The sequence below is a fragment of the Eleginops maclovinus genome, chromosome 22, assembly GCF_036324505.1.
Source record: "Eleginops maclovinus isolate JMC-PN-2008 ecotype Puerto Natales chromosome 22, JC_Emac_rtc_rv5, whole genome shotgun sequence".
NCBI classification, from domain to species: domain Eukaryota; kingdom Metazoa; phylum Chordata; class Actinopteri; order Perciformes; family Eleginopidae; genus Eleginops; species Eleginops maclovinus.
In genome coordinates this window covers 22,638,827-22,659,202 of record NC_086370.1, presented here as the reverse complement: position 1 = coordinate 22,659,202, position 20,376 = coordinate 22,638,827, and the positions used below count along the sequence as shown (strand labels likewise).

Below are 20,376 nucleotides of genomic sequence, written 5' to 3'. Positions count from 1 at the left end.
AAAGTATCAATCTCTTCGGACTCCACAAACATTATTTTAGGCATCTTAGCACAAACGCGTTCAGAAAACCATTGATTTCCAGACGAGGGAACAGGAAGTGGTAAAATGCTGACTCATTTCTGGGTTCACGACCCATTCAGTTTAGTTTGTAATGTGATGAAGGTGAAACTGAAGACTTTTTTAAAAACCTTTTTTTTTTTTACTATATGAATGAAAAGGCTACAGGTGTCTTAGTTGAATGGCTTTAAACTCTTTAAACTCCTTTTTTTGGTTGTATTTTAAATCTTAAACCTTTAAATTACTTGAAAGAAACTCCTGTTTTCGTCACTATTCGCCAAAACCTCTTCTTTGCCAAGTCTTCCAGTTTGTCCTCAGAAGTGTAATCTGCCGCGTCAAAACATCTCGGCGGGGGGTCACGTCAAATTGCACCACCGGGATCTGAGCTACCACAGGCTTCCCACTATCAAAAGCACACTGGGAGCAGAGGGAATGAAGGACCCTGTTAATTTGTTCAGTCCACATAATGGAGCAGAGGCAGCAATTTGGTGGGAAAGTGTGTGTGTGTGTGTGTGTGTGTGTGTGTGTGTGTGTGTGTGTGTGTGTGTGTGTCAACATGGGTGATTTAAAACGGATCTGCTCCACAGGCACAGCATTGTGAATCACACATCAGGACACCTGGCTCTCTGCAGCACAACAAGGCTGAGTGCACACACACACACACACACACACACACACACACACACACACACACACACACACACACACACACACACACACACACACACACACACACACACACACACACACACACACACACACACACACACACACTTTTGGCCATGCAGCCCTCTCTCTAGTCCAGTTGCGCATTACGTCCCTTTCACCTCTCCCTCCCTCTGGCTGAATGGTGATAAGTCTCCGGCGCTCAGTCAATGTGAGGCTGTGAATAATGGATGAAGTACAAGTTGTGAGCATCCAGAGCGCACGGACACAAACAGAGACAAGGCAGCGAGAGCTGGCATCTGTCTTTAGCTCCATCTCTGTCACAGCAAATCACCGGGACATTTTTTAAATCAACATTCAGACTTGTGTAAAACTAATTTCACTCAGCGAGTCGTCCTGTCTGAAAGCCTCGAGCGGTTTGACCCCAGGGTCGGTCAGCCTCACTGTTTACCGTCTTCTTTGACCTTAAAGCCACTCACACCGTGTCCGTCTCAATCCATGAGTAATAGCAGCACATCTCTCTCCGCTTCGCCCTGAAGGAGGGAGGTCACGCCAGCTCCGATTCTCATAATACTCTTTTTTATGTGTTATTTCAAGCTCTACTGGAAGGCTCCTTTCAGTTTTCCTTTCAGCATGCATGTGTATGAAGAGCCCATGTAATATTTGGCGAGGTGTTTCTGTTTGTATCGTGCTGCCTTCAGGGCTCACGATGCGTTGACTGACCTGTACCGGGTAAATAACGCAGGAGGAGAGAGGAGGAGTGTTTTGAGTAAATCAAACAAATCATAATGTCATGCCATTGACCCGGCCCTGTTCTGCAGATGTTTCTGGGTTTGTTGGTTTACTTAACGTCTTTAAATATGCATTATTCGAACAGTTCATTAGTCCTATTTGTCTTCAGCTCTCCTCATTATCATCTCACAGCACTAACTGAACTTTGCAGAGATTAAATTAAATGGCTGTCTTGCTTTAGGCCATTAAAAACAAGAAAGGGCTCGGCAACAAAATGTGTACCAAAGATGCAGAATTTAAGCCTTTTGGAGGCAAAACGTCTGACTTGAGGAAAAGCAGACCTTCACCAAAGTTTAAAGAGTCCTCTCCTGCTGATGTTCAGGTGTATATCAGTATGTAGTGTCTCTACTTTAAAGAGTCCTCTCCTGCTGATGTTCAGGTGTATATCAGTATGTAGAGTCTCTACTTTAAAGAGTCCTCTCCTGCTGATGTTCAGGTGTATATCAGTATGTAGTGTCTCTACTTTAAAGAGTCCTCTCCTGCTGATGTTCAGGTGTATATCAGTATGTAGTGTCTCTCCTGGGACATGTCTCCCTGCTTTAATGTTCAGAAAGCTCTTTATGGTTCTCATACTGCCTGTGCTGCAGCACCTTTTTTCACCCTCTGTCTGAAACCAGAGCCCAGTCTGCTCTGGTAAGCACACTTTTGACTATGACTTCCAAATAGCCCTCGTCATATTCGACCAAGAACGCAGCGTCATCATCTTGGAGCCTCGTCAGCTCGGGAGTTTTGGCCCCCAGCCCGCTGTCTCCTGGAAGAAGCATTATTAAATGAGTAAAATCTCCCGCCGCACCGAATGAGTCGTGACAGTCTGAAAGAGAGAGCTTATTCTAAATCAGAGCAAATTAAGCAGGGGGCCACGCCCAGAGCCTTGGTCCATTCTCAGAAAATATGCACGATCCTCACAGCCCTCATTTAGAATACTGATGATTAATTAGAAAACAGGGCTTTATGGTAAAAATATGATTTAGCTCTGTAGCGGTGTTGACTATTTGAAATGTAAAGGGAAATATGGAGGCAAGCTTCTGCATCAAATAAGGAAACACAGGCTGGGAAGAAATGGTCCATCATGCATACAGATAGATAAATACAACACCAGTTTGTTAAACAGCTGCTGTGACGTAAAGGTCACTGAGCATCGTTCAGACGGGGAGAGTCATACTGGAATATTTATTTTCCTTCTGTGTACTGGTCACGTGAGCATAAAACCATCCCAATAAATCAATCAAATTTCATCCAATATATCACAAAGAGAAAGTATCATATGTGTTACCACTGAAGACAGCTATGCCTCACCATTATTGGATGCATTTTCTTGTAAAAGGACCTTTCCTACCTTCGGTTTTGTGAATATAACAGTCAATAAATGTACCTTATTGTGAGCAAAACAAAAATAAAACACGTTTTGTTTTTGAAAACTATAATCAGAATAAAAACAACAGTGTGAATGTTGGTCTGATTTAAACTCCCATTCATATTCCCTTTCTCTGTTACCCTTCAAAGTGTTCAAAAGGCACTTTGTTCTTTAATCCTCACTGGGGCAACATAAACGCCGAGTCAGACTCGGAACGATGAATCTTTTTAAATGAATTTCTGGAGAAACAGTATTTACAGTTAAGCCCTCGGAGGCGTCCATATTCCTGTCTGAGAACAGAGGGATCGACGTTCTTAATTAATCTGGAGACAAGCATCCCTGAGCGCACACACACACACACACACACACACACACACACACACACACACACACACACACACACACACACACACACACACACACACACACACACACACACACACACACACACACACACACACACACACACACACACACACACACACACACACACACACACACACACTATATTTGAGTCTTTCAGCATGGAATCAAGTGTAGCTGTTATTTAAATATCCTCTTACCCTTTACATTTATTCCCTAAATGACTAATGTTCAACCTCGGACAAACTTTAAAACTGTCTGTTCGTTTCACACTTTTCTTTTTTTCATCATTTCTGACATTTCCACTCAAGAGCTTTAATGCAGAAACTGAAAAATGCATTAAAACAGGTGGATATGCTCCCAGTGAAACGGAGCGAGAGAGGGGGGAAGGTGTGTGTGTGTGTGTGTGTGTGTGTTGCCCCTCAGCTTTTAGTCATAACACACAATTCAGCATGATTCAACCTCACAACATGTAACATGTAAGCTGACATGTAATCCTCCCTTTAGCAAGACCGCCAGCTGAAAGTGTGTATGTTTGTTTGTTCTTTTGGTTGGTTGTGCGTGCAAAAACATTGTGTGTGTGTGTGTGTGTGTGTGTGTGTGTGTGTGTGTGTGTGTGTGTGTGTGTGTGTGTGTGTGTGTGTGTGCTTTTGTCAGTGAAGAATGCTCATGTCTTTGCAGTCCAGCGAAAATGATCCATTAGTTTGCCACGTGTCTGCATCTGTTATGTGTCCGCTGTCAATTGCAAGATAATGAGAATGTTCATTTACTAGGAACACTATTCGGCAGCCCGACGAAATGCAAAATGAAATATGTCCTTTGCACACCATCACAGCGTTCAAAATGCTTCTTTTTTTTAACCATAAAACTAATGTAGCAGTCGCAGACATTGACCGCCCTCTAAAATGGAAATTCATAAGCCCAAATGGCACGGTGGGAATATCAAAATATGACAGATCCTCTCTGCCTTTTTCCTCCGTTCAATCCTCCCCTCTCTTCTCTGGGGTTTTTCAACAGAGAGCGCATCTGCTATACAAACTCCTCTAACGGACGAGTCGAGCCTCCTGACACGGCTGAGCAGACAGACAGACAGACAGACAGACAGACAGACAGACAGACAGACAGACAGACAGACAGACAGACAGACAGACAGACAGACAGACAGACTCAAAGTCTATAACGGGTCTAATCTGAGGCTAAAATCAGTGAGCAGATCCAAGAGAAGCTGACAGTCTAAAATGGAGCAGATGTCATAAACTGTCAAGCTTCCCCACCTTGGTTTGAGACCACCTGAATAATGTGCTGTTGGTCTGTTTCATCCAAACTAACTTCAGGGAACACAAAAAGGTTCCTTTCAAGGTCAAAAAACACAAATTATATACGTTTTTCTTACACTTTAAACTAAATTAGCCAAGAGCAAACCGCAAAGCTCACAGTCAAATTCAGCTATTACTTTATTCAAGTATTGCAAAGAAAGACCCCCCCCCCCCACACACACATACTGACTAACCTTGCACATCAGAAGAGTTCCGTATTGTATTTATAAACTGTCTGAACAGCTTTAAAAATAGACTTGTTTCTATGAATTGAATACGTTACTTCTACTCAAAACAACAATGCATGATGACACACACACACACACACACACACACACACACACACACACACACACACACACACACACACACACACACACACACACACACACACACACACACACACACACACACACACACACACACACACACACACACACACACACACACACACACAGAGCTCTATTTCGTTACCCAGTATGGCCCAATTTGGATGAGCCCTCCTGTTTCTACTGGGATCCTGCAGGTCGGTGGAGGAGGGGCTCCCTCGGCCCGGGATGCCCCCCCGTCCTGGAGCTGAAGTGGCCGAGCCGCTCCAAGGTTCCCCACCCTCTGTAAGAGATGCGCTTCATTCAGGACCACCAACAGCCGTCAGGGGGAGGGGGGGAGTTAGGGAGTCAGCAGGGGGTCACAAAGGTCACAGGGAGGTCAAGACTCCAAAGGATAAAAGGGGATACTCACAGGTCAAAGGGGGGAACAAGAACCGGAGAGAGAGCAGGGTGGAGTCCAGGTAAAGGTAAAGGGAGGAGTCCTGAGGTCATTAGAGGAGGAGGAGCAGATGAAGAGAGGAAGGAGAGTCGCCTCGCTAAGGGAGTATAGTTCTTATCTGCAGCGCTTTGCTGTCGCTGTCAATCAAAGACAGCTGCTCAAGACCATCCTGCAGCTCTCCACCCTTCTGCATCCTGATACACTCAGAGCTGCAGGGCTTTGAAAACAAATAGAGCCAGGCTGTTCCGGTGGAGTCTACCAAACTACCCGGTGACAGACTGCACATCGCTGTGGTGAGAGATGGCTGTTCAGCCCATTGATGTGTGAGCAGAGTGCACACACAGCTCAATCCATGCCGCAGTCACGCTAGCCTCACATGAAACAAGCCCAGAATAGTCTGAAGCCGCCTGGCAAATTGGGGGCATGCAGTTATAGATTTTTTAGTTAGGAGGACGGTTGTGGATGAAACAAATGCAAATTTATGTTTCAATGCCCTCATTTAACATCTCTGAGAGCACAGAACAAGAGCTCAGCTGGGTGTGTGTTGTTGGCTGCCAGCGGGTACATGCATTCTGTGTGAACACTCTTGGATGTGTGTGTGTGTGTGTGTGTGTGTGTGTGTGTGTGTGTGTGTGTGTGTGTGTGTGTGTGTGTGTGTGTGTGTGTGTGTGTGTGTGTGTGTGTGTGTGTCTAAGGCCGTGTTGCTTTTCAGGGATGCTGCTGTTTTGTGATCAAAAGAAGAGGCACGCATGGTGAAGGGAGAGGGGGAAAAGGAGTGGAGCTATTATTCTCCGCAGAGAGAAGTGTATTAGTTAGAGACATGGCTTTAATCAGATGCTCTGTGGCTGCTAACAAACAGGAGTGCAGGGGACAGAGAGGATCCAATCGGCCAGGAGGGACCTTGTAATTGTGCTAAGCAGGAGAATAAAAAGTGTGCTGCTGTACCACGAGGAAGGAAGGAAGCAAGTCTGTGCAATAAGGACTTCAGAAGAAAGAGGTGCTTACAGAGATAGAGCGTTTACTAAAAGCTGCAAATACAAAACACAACGGAGACCAGGGGACACTAAAGAGTGACGCACACAGTTGGGTCCGGAGCGCTGGGTGACCTTCAGGATCATAAAGCTGGTCTCTGTCTCTGTTGTTGAAACTCACCTGAGATGTTTCCTGGTCTTATTTTAACAATGTGATCACATGACTCTTTCTGATGTCACTGCAGATCTGCTGTAAGCTAGCTCGCTAACGTAGCTAACTCTTCCAGTTCTTAGACAGACTCACTCTGCCCACAGAGACAGTTGTCCAGCTTTATGATCCTGAACGTCACCAAGCGCTCCGGTCCCAGCTGTCGGACACTGAACAAAAGAGCAAGTGTGTACTATAAAGGCCTTATGGCTCTGCAAGGAGTGCAGTCTGAGAGGCCCAACCAGATGTGGGGACAACGACACTACATCACACCGGCTATTGCAGTTTTTATTCTAGAAAAGGCATAAATTCTCTTCTGATTTAACAGCTTCAGCTTGTTGTTACAATGCCTCCATAAAGACAAACAAAGCAGAACCAAGGCTTTTTAATTAGCCTGCAGCAGAACTACTGTATGCTAATATTGTCCCTGTTAGGACCTTACACAGAGCTGTGTTCTGCGGCTCTAAATGAGAACTTTCTGCACAAATCTGCTCGTACAAATAGCTCAGTCCAGTCCGCTTTACTTTGACACAGGATGAAATTCTATTAAGACACAACTGCACAAGTGAAAGCTGTGCCGGCTGACCGTGGCGGGTTAATCCTGCGCGTTGACTCGATGCAGCTGAAGGATTAGAGGCGCAGATTAACACGAGGTGGAGCGGCACCTGCCAGCGCTCAGTCAGGCCGCAGACAGCCGGGGGAGCAGGACACATTTCACTTCACTGCGCTCAGACAGTCTGGTCCTTACTGCTGATTAGACTGTCGTTATATTGGCATGTTTATAACGTGTTGAGTACATGTGAAATGTAAAGAACCCGAGGCAGGGTTTAAGTCTAGACGCAAGGAAACCTATAGGCTCTGATTGTGGATTTTCAGGTCTAGACATTTAGATTAAAATACTTATTTATAAATGTTGTAAATTGTGAAATAGTTATTTACAGCGGCATGTTTAATTATGACCCCATATTGCACATTGGACTCATGCATGCATATCTGTATGTAAACAACTTGAATTTTTATTTACAATGTCACTTTTCTACATTTCTGGATGTCTTTATTTCTATTATTAAAAATAGAATATACTGTATTAAACCAACCTACTATTTAAAGAAACAACACAAGTAAGGTGCAGTTTTTCAAATTATAATTCAGTAAAGTACAGTCTGTGTGAGTACCACACTGTTAAATTGTTCAGGGTTATTAAAAGGGCTGTTTTTAAGTTGAAAAGGTTCTCAACATGATTTGTAAAGCGACTAAACGTCCCATACATGAAGCTGCTGAAGACGCTAAACATCGATTAGTTTTAAAATAAAAATCCATACTGATGTTAAAGTTTAAGAATATTTAATCAAGAAAAAAAGCTCCTAAAAAGTTCACTCTCTTTGGTCATCAACACACCAACACATACAACATGAGCCCTAATACCATAAACACACCCAGGGGATGGTTACCAAATGTAGTCAATTAGGAATGTGTTCCATGACGACAGCTATGATAATAATAAAACAATGAACTCAGGCTGACTAAGCATTTTGGCTCCTACAATTAGATTTAAATGTTTAAAGATCTTAGTTGCATGAGGCAACATAGTCAGTCAACGAGTGCTGAAAGTGAAGTTAATTAAAAACGTACTGTATTAAAACTTCAACCAAAACAAAACAACTTCAACCCACATATCTTGGTTAAAACTGAGTCAAATTTGCCAGCAAAGTGATCCATTCAGACAATCAACCACCACAGACTCACTGATGAAACATATCTGCACAGGTTCACAACATTTCCATACATCAGAATATCACACTGCATGTTTTCATCAAGGTTTGGAGAAAATAAATCAAATGTTTTAAGTGTTATTTCCTAAAGTAGTAGCTGGTTACGGTTGTGCAGTCCATCCTTGCCTGACTGTGCACACACCAACACACACACACACACACACACACACACACACACACACACACCTGCGTAGGTGTCTGCCACTGTGTACGTGAAAAGTTAATTGTCCATATTTGCATGCGGTATAAAGCAGCGGCGGGAGGCAGACCTGGCACATGCCCCCCCCACCCCCTGCTGATTCGAGCTGTCAACTGCATTTATTAAGTATGATGAATCACCCCTTCACTTCACATCCAATCAAAGGCCTCTCAGAGGAGCTCAGATCTGGTCACCTTTAACTAAATGATTTTCTTGGCCCACGGTGTGCCAGCCAGTGATTGGACGGCTGCTGTTAGAAGGGTTCTGCCAGTGGCCCACAGCTGGACCAGTCACCAGCGGAGTGGTGAATTAAGCGGCCAGCTGACATAAAGCTGCATGCAAAGTGGTGATTTTTAAAAAACTGGTTGAATTGGAGTATTATAACTCAGCGAGACGTGGATTAGGAAGGCGTTCTCTTGACCTTGCCTGGGATTCGGGGTGAACGAGGTTCAGTCCTTGCTGCATAATACAGAGCTTTTTACCATGCCGGCTGACAGCTACTGAATCAGAATAATCACAATGTGGAAGCATCCTCCTGAAGCCTTTCCTCCAGAAGCAACCTCAATCCTTCCATATTTATATCAATACACCATTGAATACCTTGGAATGCACACCCTACAATAACTAGTTCACTTACAATGCAACAATTGGCTTATTGTATTAGAGGTTTTTCTCATATAACATAGCATGACGCGCTCACTCGGTCTACATTAAGCCCCGCCCACTTTCAGGTGAAAATCCTGCATCAGAGCGAAGCTGAAAATAATAGTGTCTTCATGTCTTGAAGCTGCTGAGTCATATATCGCACCTCAAACAACAAATAAATCCAGAGTTCTGGTTTCTTTACTTCCTCTCCAGAAAAAAGGAGAGTAAAAGAAAGGATCAGAAATCTCAGTCTCAGGGTCAGCCTGCTGCCTGCCACTTGTTCCCCAGCAGACCCACCGGACATCCATCCCCTATTTATTCTCCGTAAGCTGTCTCTGCCGTCTGACCAGACATCTGACCCCATCTTCATATTTCTGGACTCATTAAACCCTTTCTGACCCACAGAGAGATGGTTTTCTGGCAGCACTTTAACATTTCACGGGGAACATCTGTATTTGTTTTATTGTTTTTATGTCTTATATACTTATTGCATTGATGGAGGAGTCTGGTACTAAATTTCCATATCTACATTGTACTGTGCAATGACAATCCAGCCTTTGAATCTCTGAACAGCTCACATTAGTGCACCGTACAGAGAGGAGACAAGGTCAGTGCAAACACAAATCCCGCAGGCCGCGTCGTTCTCTGCGAACTGAACACCTCGACCTGGCTGAAGGAGAGAGCCTTTGATCCCCGCCTGAACGGAAGAGTTTGGGTCGGTAAAGAAGGAGGGAGCCGGGAGGGAGAGAGAGAGAAATCAATAGATCCTTGTAGACACAGCCTCAAGTTTCCAATCCAACACAGCACCGTATCGATTAGGCTTCATTGGAGACAAGGCACAGGGACAGTAATGTCGGCAGTGGATATGGGAGTCTTTAACAGAACAAACTCCAGAGCAGGGGACGGGACCGTGAGATCTATGGGGGACGGTTTCTTTATAACTCATTGCAAACAGACGACAAACTGGAGATGAGAACTCGCATGATAGATGGTCACGTCATCTTAAAGAGGAAAAAACAGCTTAGCTCCCATCAGCCACAACTGTCAGCTTCTTTTCAATGAGGACACAGCTTTTAAAGAGGCCCTATAATGATTTTGGGGGGGGTTTCCTATTCTTCTAGTGTGTTATACAGGTTTTAATGCATGTAAATGGTCTGCAATGGTAGAAATCCCAAAGTTCTGGGACAAAGTGACATCACTATGTTACACTCACAACCCTTTTTCAAACCCTAACCCTTGCTTTAAAAACTAGTGTCTCTTTAAAAAACACACGCTCAAACACATTGTGCGTGATAGGTTAAGGGGGCGGGACATCTCTAAGCAGGTTGACCAATCACAACAAAGCTGACCAGTCAGAGCAGACTGGGCTCTGGTTTGAGACAGAGGGTGAAAAGAGGTGATGCAGCACGGGCAGTAGGAGAAAAATAAAGAGCTTTCTGAACATTAAAGCATGGAGACATGTCCCAGGAGAGACACTACATACTGATATACACCTGAACATCAGCAGGAGAGGACTCTTTAAAGTAGAGACACTACATACTGATATACACCTGAACATCAGCAGGAGAGGACTCTTTAAAGTAGAGACACTACATACTGATATACACCTGAACATCAGCAGGAGAGGACTCTTTAAAGTAGAGACACTACATACTGATATACACCTGAACATCAGCAGGAGAGGACTCTTTAAAGTAGAGACACTACATACTGATATACACCTGAACATCAGCAGGAGAGGACTCTTTAAAGTAGAGACACTACATACTGATATACACCTGAACATCAGCAGGAGAGGACTCTTTAAAGTAGAGACACTACATACTGATATATACCTGAACATCAGCAGGAGAGGACTCTTTAAAGTAGAGACACTACATACTGATATACACCTGAACATCAGCAGGAGAGGACTCTTTAAAGTAGAGACACTACATACTGATATACACCTGAACATCAGCAGGAGAGGACTCTTTAAAGTAGAGACTCTACATACTGATATACACCTGAACATCAGCAGGAGAGGACTCTTTAAAGTAGAGATGCTACATACTGATATACACCTGAACATCAGCAGAATAAGTCCCCTTTAACTCAAAGTTGTAAACCTGTTTGAGTATCCACTAGCCTCATAGGAGGAAATTAAGCTACGTTCTGGAAAATGCTATTTTTGTAATAACATCAATCCTAGTCAAAGTTACTGTGACACAAACTGACAGCCGCACTTGCTCTGTGATTGACGTACAGAAAAAGAAAAGCCCCTCCTTCACTGACGCAGCTTGAATGAAACTGTCTTCAGGGAACTGAGTCATTGGAGGCAGAGGGAGCAGCTTTCTGGAAAATGATGCAAACAGGTTTATCAGTGCGTTGGTGAAGTCAGGAGTGCCTGGCAGGAACACTGACACAGAACCAGGAAGCTGTGACCTCATCACCACCATTTTTTTCAATTAACAACGGCATGCATGTTCCTATAAATGTTATTTCAAACACCCAGTGAGTAAAGCATTTAATTATTATTATTCCTATACCATAAAAACAACTAAGAAACTGGTTTGAATACATTTGAATAGAACTGTATACGATTGTTTGTGACCAATAAAAGGGACTGATTGAAACTGTCTTCAAGTTCAGAGAAAATCAGAAAAGAAAGATTGAAATAAAGATGATTTTTTGACTTTATTTATTTTGCGTTCTTGCGTAAGAACACATCTCTAATCATAAGTTAACATATTGTTAATTATTTGCTATTTTCTGACTGTAAATCACATGTATGTTGGTGTTCACATCTCCTGTGCAGGGTGTCTTGAATGACTGCTAATGTCTGACCAATGCTTGGTTTGTTTAATAAAGTCACTGTTGCTGCATCACGAGGCTAAAGTCTGCAGAAGTGAGACCACCCACTCCTTCCACAACTTCTGTAAAGTAAACAGTAAATCTGCTAGGTGGCAAACAGTTCAGGGCTGTTTATATCCCAAGCAACTCCCGGCTATAAATGCATTTGACTGAACCAGCGTGAAGCGAGGAATGGCAGGAATAAGAGCAGCAAGTGTGCTCAGTCAACCATCTCTGGACAAATAAAGGCAGAAAATAAAGTTAAGAGAACAGGCAGGAGAGCTTCTCTCTCTCTGCAGGAGAAACAGCACAATAAATGATGTTCCTCCTGCTCTAACTCCTCCACATTCCCTCCCTGAGAGAGATAGTGGTATCTGTAAGCATTGGCAGCCCATAATGAGAGTGACTTCCTCTGCAGCCAGTGGTTGAGTGGTGCTGACAGCCTCTCAGGGATTTGAGGCGCTGCCGAGGCTCTGACAGCCGGGCCGCGCTCTTACAGATGTTTTCACACTCTTAACACGAGCACACAGATGCACACGTCGCCGTGGCTGCATGCGCTTCAAGGTTGACTTCAGCTGTAGGAGGACGAGATGCGTTTGAAGTCTTGACATGTGTAGAAGACACAATACAGAGCTTTGGTGTATTGGGGGGGGGGGGGGGGGGGGGGGGCTTATGAGTGGTGAGTGGGTGAGCGCTGTTGTACAAGCCAACAGGGAGGAGGACGCAGCTTAAGGAGGGAGTTTAAGCCAAACACACATCAATACGGGGAAGAAAATTCATTACGAGCCAGAGCTTCTGATTACAGCATATCCGCCAGAGAGCAGGTTGGAGATAGATAGCTCAAACACCTTAACTCTGTCTAGACCTGTGACTTTCAACCTTGAAACCTACATTCTTTACATTAAAAACATCCCGCGGCACACCAACAACCACAAAAGCTACTAAATGTTGATCATTTAATGACAAGTCTCTCAGTTTAGCTTTGAATTCAGATCTATAGCGTGCGTTTTTTCTCATTAGAGTTACCTCTGCGTAAACACAAGTCTGTATTCTTGTTTTGAAGTGATGGGTGTTACGTTTGGAGATGATGTTTAGGCTTGCTTTGGACCATACCAGCGGTTGAACATCACTGGTGCAGTGCAAGGACTGATGTGCAGAGGAAGGGGTTTTGACATATTTAAAAGTTCCTCCCTGGTTACGATATCAGTTTTAAGGTAAGTGCTGCCAACCCAACACTACTGAGGTTAGTCCGCAGGCCACGGTGAAATGGTAGGCGTATAAACTCATCTTTAATCAAAGGACGTAAACCTCCTGGAGTCTGAGATGTTTTATCCGCCCTGTCATTTCACCACAGCTGCTGAATTTACCTGAAGTCACTCTGGATGCTGCCCAGACTGTAGATTACACAGAACGGGTCTTTCGTGGTTTCATTTCTCTTATTGCTCGCCAGTAGAAACTCAACTTCTGGATATCTTAAGCTGCTATGAGTCAGAAAGATGCTTGCTAAGTGACTAAAAGAGTCGACTACAGGTCATCACGCCCAACGTTAGATGCCTTTAGCTTAGCAGTGGTGACGCAAATTCATGCGACTGTGGTGTAGTTCCTTTATAGCCCAACATTAGCTTTTCATTTCTGCCAATTGCATTTACGCTTCCAAACCCAGGTGGTGTTTATATGTGGAGATGATCCTGCTGGACAAAAAGTATAAGAATGGTAAAAGTGTGTTTGCTCTCAAAGCAATGTGGAAATTCCCTTGGCTTTTTGTCGACGCTAGCTTTCTGGTCGGGCCTAGTAATACAAGTCATCACTGCACCACGCTATTGGCAAAATATCTGCAAACAGTGCAATCCTTGTGGCAATAGGCCCAAGACTAGTTCAAAATCCCCCATTTTTATGTGGGAAAGTGTTCTTTTGTTACCCGAGTTGTACTTAAAAAAAAGAAGGTCATAAACATCTTTTTCTTTTTAGATATTCGATGCCGACGGAGGAAACAGGACAGGAAGTAGACGTGTTTTGAAAGGGACACGAAAAGCACCTGCACCCGCCAGTGTTCATGAATACAGTAATATGAAACTTCTCCGGCTGTGTGTTCATCCATTTCCTACATCGCTTTGCTTTTCCAGCAGCCTGGGCCAAACGGTGTGGCAGTAATTCAAAGTCCACTTGAATCTCAGAATAATGATCTCTGTTTCTGTGTCGCTCCCTGCTGCACGGATCACTGGCTCATAAACACAGGCGACGGGCGCAGAGCGAGGCAGCCATTTCATCTGAAGCCGGTTCTCTCCTGCCTCTCAGCCTTTATGAACTCACGCAGTGCGCTAGAAAAATGATTGTTTTTTTCCTGCTCAGCGGGAAGCCTTCCTTTCTACTGATATACAAAGCTAGCATCCTACAACGCCAGCATCTCTCAAACGTTTTAGAAAGGTTGCAGAGTTATAAAAAGTCCAAATGCATGCACGTGCAAAGTGTTGTGTGTGCAGACAGACTATATGTGCTCAATGTCAAGTGGAAGCAACACACTGTATCCACTTACAGAGAAGCTGTGAGCTGAGATAGAGACATCCCAACAGGTAAATCTGCTGTAGAGAGGGGATAAAAGGATTGAACACAGGGATATAATGTTGGGAAAGTGCTGACATGTCCAGAGGTAGGCTGCAGACACAAAACACATTCAAGATAATAAATAAAAATACATATTTACAAGTGAAGCGTTGTGCAGTAATTCCCTAAAAGCACTACAGAGGAATCTTGGAATACTGCATCATCTAATTTTTTGGTGCAGAGAGTGCTCACACATCTGACTCACAGGCGTCCAACCCCAGAGGTAGAAGCACTCTGCCCCCCGGTAAAGACCTGAAGATAATTAGTTAAATCAACCCAATGGAGCTGCTGCGTTCAGTGTGAGGATATAATATGCTCTAATTGTTGGGGTTATTCTTTCAATGACCTGTATTCCTTGTCCAAATAATTGGCCTTTGTTTGAATCTAAAGGAATGATTTTGCATGCATTCCCTCCAGTTGCATGAACACTATACACCGTGTGGCCCCCCTACACGTCTCTCTAATGAAATCAGACTGACGCCTATGGCCATTTCGAGGGGAACAGGTGTTCAGGCTACACAGTGTGTGCGTTTGAGTGTGTGTGCACCTGTGCGCTGTATGTATGGGTGTCAGTAGAGATTAGTGAGTGCGGTCAGAGACATAGGGTCGATTATGGAATTAAAGGATGATCTCGGCTGCCTATTGTTCCTATAGCCCGGGAATCACTGAGTCACAATGCCTCTCTGAGACTGACGTTAGACAGAGGGAGGCCAGAAATAGGGGCTGGGCACAGGCCGTATCAGCTAATGAACCTATCAATAACAAGACCCGAAATATATTTTTAATGGATTGTACAGGTGATATGAGACTAAGAAAAAGTACCTCCAATTGGAAGAAGATAAGAAGAAGCATCAACTCTTTGAGGGAAACAACCTTTTTTTTCATGTAAAAACAACAATCCCCACACAGCACTTTTCATATCGCTCTCCTTTCACACTATGCAGCTTTTTTTGTTGTGTACATGTCCTGGTCTCGGCTCAACTCGCTGCAGAACTGACGCATGCCGCGCTGCAGCGATCAAAAACAAGCTCTGGGATCTAATCATCTCCGCCTCGATCCCTCTGCTGTCACCGTGCCCTTTAATTTCCTCACAAAGAGCCGAGGAGGCTGAGTGATCTCATGCGTTCTGCCCCCCCGTCATCTTAGCCTTATCCTGGGATTCACTCATTGACCCTAACCCCGGCAGACTTTTTATCTCCCGCTCCCCAATACAAAACTTCTGCTGATAAGATGTAACCCTTCTTTCTCTTTAACCCTTTCTGCTGTGTTAAAAACAACTAGAAACAGTTTGAGGATTCAGGAAGTCCGGCGGTATACAGCAAATGTTTCAGGACCTTACTCTTCATGATTAAGACAACTTGGAAGAAAGATTTATTCTGACAAAAGCAATATTTATTTTTACAGAAGAGGATTAGGGCCACACATTTAGATCTGACAAAAGAAAGATTTAGGACTTTTCACAATTCAGATTTTATTTTATTTTGAACTTTTTTATTCAAAATTCAGAATGTTTCAGTGTTCGAAGTTTTTCAGAAGTCAGATTTTTTTTCCACTTAAAAAAAACCTGACTTTTAAACATTTTTTTTTTTTATAAATTCTGATTTTTAAACAAGTTCAACGTTTTTTGCGGAATCCTTTTTTGAAATGAGATCTGAGAATGTCTAAAAACTAGAAAACATCATTTTTTTCATCATCTCAACATTTTTCACGTGTGACCTTATCCTCTTCCGGATATTTTTCTGACTTTCCTCCTACTTGTATTTTGGTCTGAGCTGAACACTACCTCTCTGTAAAAATCTCTCAAATCAAAACAACCCGGGAAGGAACCCACTCATCTGAAATGCTGGAGATGAAAGCTCACGTGTACTTCTCTATTTCAAGGCAAAAACAATTGGAAACTGAAGGACACCGAGGCCCTAGAGTTGATAGAAAACAAAACAACAAAACATTTTGAAGGTAAAAGTTTGCCAGTCCCATATTCTCAAATATGATGACTTCTTATTTTATAACATTGTTCATTGACTTCCTTTAGTTTTTTGGAACTGTTAGACTTAATTGTGGGCTCTTTAAGTTTAGGGTTGGGGCTGTGATAAATGATGAATCAAGCAATAGAAGGTATTAACACAAATAATTGTAACCCTACTCTCTATAACTGCCCTTTAATTAGAGACTCAGGCCGATATGATGTCTGATTCCTGAAGCTTACAAAGAGATATATATGCACAGCTATCATTCAACATAAAGACGCATTTGGACATGAAATAAGGACTCATCACTCTATGACCAACACCATAAATCTGTCTGTTCCCACTATGAACCATGATGCTTTAGCACCAACTGCCTGTCTGGCACACCGAGCCAGAGATGTAGTATAAAGTGTGTTGTGGAGCGGTTTTGAAAGAGTATTTTTTTGCAGAGAGTCACAAGAGGAGAGAACAGGATTTACAAAACAAGCCGTCTTCTCAAACCTGTGTTCCTTTAGTCACAAGGCCAAGATTTGCTCATCTGTGTCACACCACCCACATGATCTCACGCTACCATAGAGACGTATTGATTTAGGGCAAATCAGGCTATTGTGAGGGGGAAAAATGACAAGAAAAAGGCTCCTCTAACAAAACGGGTCACCGTATCCTCCCTGCTCTGTGAACATGTGTAGGCAGAGCGCGTATCTCTGATTGGACGCAGCACTCAGCACCTGCAGTGTGATAATGAGAGTGTGTACATGATTGTTCCTAGATCAGACTCTCAAATACCCACAAGGACAACAGCTACCTGAGCAGCTGTGAAGAAGGGAATAACATCGCCATCTAGAGGTCGTCCACAGCATTACTCTCACACATAAACGAAAAAATGCCTATCATGCTCTCCCACGTTACTCGCTCTATACAACAAGTGGATTCAAAGTGCCACGAGAGGAAGCTTCTCCACACAGAACAAACACACCAGCAACAGCAGCAGCAGCAGAGCCCCCCCCTCCCTCTCTGCCTGTGAGAAGCGTTTATCCACTGCTCCATGAGACTCAGAACTATAGCTCCCTGCGCAAGGTCACTTCCAGCCGGCATGCAACATCGCTGGGGCGAGAACAAACGGTGAGAAAAGACAGATAGCGGAGAGGAAGAGGGAGGATACTGACACACAGATAACCTTTGCTGATAGCATGCACAGCTTGGAGCTTAACCAAATCTCAACTGTGAAACAAATAGAAAACACAGAAGCTCGGAGTGAAAGCTCCTCAGAGTAGATTAGTTGTTTTCCTCTTACCTATGATGGGAGCCAGGCGGAAGATGTCAGAGAGACGGCTGTTCACGGGTTCGTACGGAGAATCTTCCAAGAAGTCGTTACCTGAGAGGGAGAGAGGCAGGGGTTTAGATAGATGGATGGATCGATGGTGGATAGATAGATACAAATTGAAAAAGTGACACAATGGTGCAGTTTTGAGTTGGATAGATAGAGTATATATGTTTTTGTTTGGAACCCTCTCCCCTTGTTGTTTACCATTCCCCCCCCTCACTGGCCTGCATGTGACAGGGTTATTTGGGTCAGTCAATATCCACGCTGGCACACAGCAACACGCCTGATTAGGCAGGTTGGTCAGCTGTGTTGCGCAACTGGAAGTGGAGTTAGTCGGTGGCGATGGGGCTGGATGCAGTTTAGGCACTAAAAGCCCCCCCCCCCCTGCTATGATCAACACTTAAAGATGGCACTGCCAGCGCTGAGGGGCTTCGTGCTCCATTAGCTCCAAGGAAAGTGATTTAGGAGGTCAAAAAATGTCTGGGCTCTGCAGGACCCTGGCTGTGAAGGGGGGGGGGGAGTGATTGTGCATGATTGCTGTACGGATACATAGCTGTGTGCGAGTTTTTTTGTGTGTGTTTTCTGGGGGATTTGGAGGGTTATGATGCTGCGAGGGGAGGGAGTCCTCTCCATACTACAGGGGGAGGAGCCGGGGCGACTAATCCTCTCACCCCTTCACAGAGCAGATTAGAAACCTATGGGGAATGTCCTTTTTACATTAACGGTAGCTGCAGGCTGTGCTCTAAATGTGGCTGAACACTCATGGGGGAGTGTTTAAACCAATGTGTGTATTGTTTTAGGTGTGTATTGTTAAATACATTGTGGCAGGAGCTTGGACTTTAGATCTGCATTACTGCACCTAAGACCATAAAGCCTTTGAGTCTTATCTAAATGTTGCATCTTTGGAGTGTTTCTGAGAGTAAAAAGTTCCCAGTAAACCCACCTTGTAATGTCTGATAGATCCCCCAGTAGATGCGCAGGCAGTTCTTCTCCTTCTTCATGCCCCGTTTACACCGGCAGTGGTACAGCGGGCTCTGTTTCAGGGCGTCCATGGCGCTCCGGCACTCGTCCTTGGCCTCCAGGCCGGCCACCATGCTGAAGTTGCTCTCCTTGCCGCCGGCCACGCACTGCCTCATGGTCCGGTACTTGGTGCTGCATCCTTGCTCCTTCAGGCACTGCTCGCTGGCCCGGACACAGTCCAGCCGACCTGCACGCAGGTTCTCCTCCGCGTAACACAACACATCTGGAGACGGGGGTGGGCATTCATTGTAAGACTAATAACAGTAATAATGATACAAGTTTGCATGTTAATTAGTTCACTGTGCACTGGAAAAACTGAAACCATGACCTTAACTAAATGTTTTATGTCTAGATATTACACATAAAGGTTAGTTGGTTAATACTATTGCTTTCAACTAACCTCATACAGTTAAGGGACATTTTTGTAAATAATACATTTAATAGAAGTGCATTTTCTAGGCACGCAGGTTCTCCACATTAGAAAACACATCTGGAAACAGAGGTTTTATTTGAATGACAATAATTAGCCTAATAATATTAATGCACGTTAAAATCAGGCATGCCTCTTATGGTTGGTTGCTAATTAGTTTCCAGTAGTACATTTCCAAGGTTTACAGCGCAGTTATTTGTCTGTTTTATGTCTTATATGTGTTGCATTGTTGAAGGAGGAATAGACTTAAAATTTTCATAACTATATCTACACTGTACCTACTGTCTTCACAATAAAGCATTTTAGTCTTGAATCTATTGGCGTGAAAATTGCATAGGTCGCCACAAACACATTTGTTTTACGTTGCACGGAACAAGATTTAATGCAGTTTCATACAACTTTGTGATCCATGCATGTGAGTTTCAGATTAATTTGGTTGATTTCACATCATTATTGTTTGACGACAGATCCGGATTTGTTTTTGGAGCACTTCGGACTACATGAGCCTCCACGCGTTACCCAGCCTGTCAGCGAACAGCCTCTCACAGGCTTCCCTTTATTAACAGAGCCACTAAATATCAAACACACTAATGAGATGAATTACAATCAAACGGACAGCTGTTGGGTGTATTAAAAAGCAAGTGAAACTTACCCAAAAGAGGCAGGAGGACATACAGTACTGGGAGGATCATCGTCTTCCTCTCCATGTGAAACACAAGCCCTTATTGGGAACAAAATTGAAAATCTAAAAAGCAACTTAACAGTACTTTAATTCCCAGGGTATTTCCACTGTATTAAAATCCATTGGAGGAAAACAAAGACGTATAGCAGTGCGCGCTCCAAAAACAGATGCGAGAAATAAAATCCCCCTCCAAGAAAAAAAGTGTCCAATCCCGATTCGCTTTCTCAGACTATAGAAAACGCAGAAAGTGGTTATTGCTCTCTTTTCCTCCCGTGCGGGTGGTCTTCTCACCGCCGGGAGACAAAGACCCGGGATCAGAGCAGGAGCAGAACGGGAACGAGAGTCCTCCTCCAAGTCCTGCTAGCGGGATGCGTCCGTGCGTCTGAGCGCGCGCAGCCAACTGGATCCA

At 43.9% G+C, this 20,376-nt stretch overlaps 1 protein-coding gene across 2 annotated transcripts in view; it reads right to left on the bottom strand.

The window, feature by feature from the left end:
• gfra1a (gdnf family receptor alpha 1a) overlaps window positions 1-20,346 on the bottom strand; it is an 84,290-nt gene extending 63,944 nt beyond the window's left edge. The window contains exons 1-4 of one of the 2 annotated variants that reach the window (XM_063875031.1): window positions 19,938-20,346; window positions 18,779-19,078; window positions 17,806-17,886; window positions 5,023-5,160 (exon numbers count right to left, since the gene is read on the bottom strand). In XM_063875031.1, the coding sequence (XP_063731101.1) occupies window positions 5,023-5,160; window positions 17,806-17,886; window positions 18,779-19,078; window positions 19,938-19,992 (574 nt within the window). In that variant the 5' untranslated portion in view covers window positions 19,993-20,346. The remainder of the gene's footprint in view (window positions 1-5,022; window positions 5,161-17,805; window positions 17,887-18,778; window positions 19,079-19,937) is intronic. The other variant, XM_063875032.1, reaches the window with a different exon arrangement.
• Window positions 20,347-20,376: the final 30 nt, after the last annotated feature.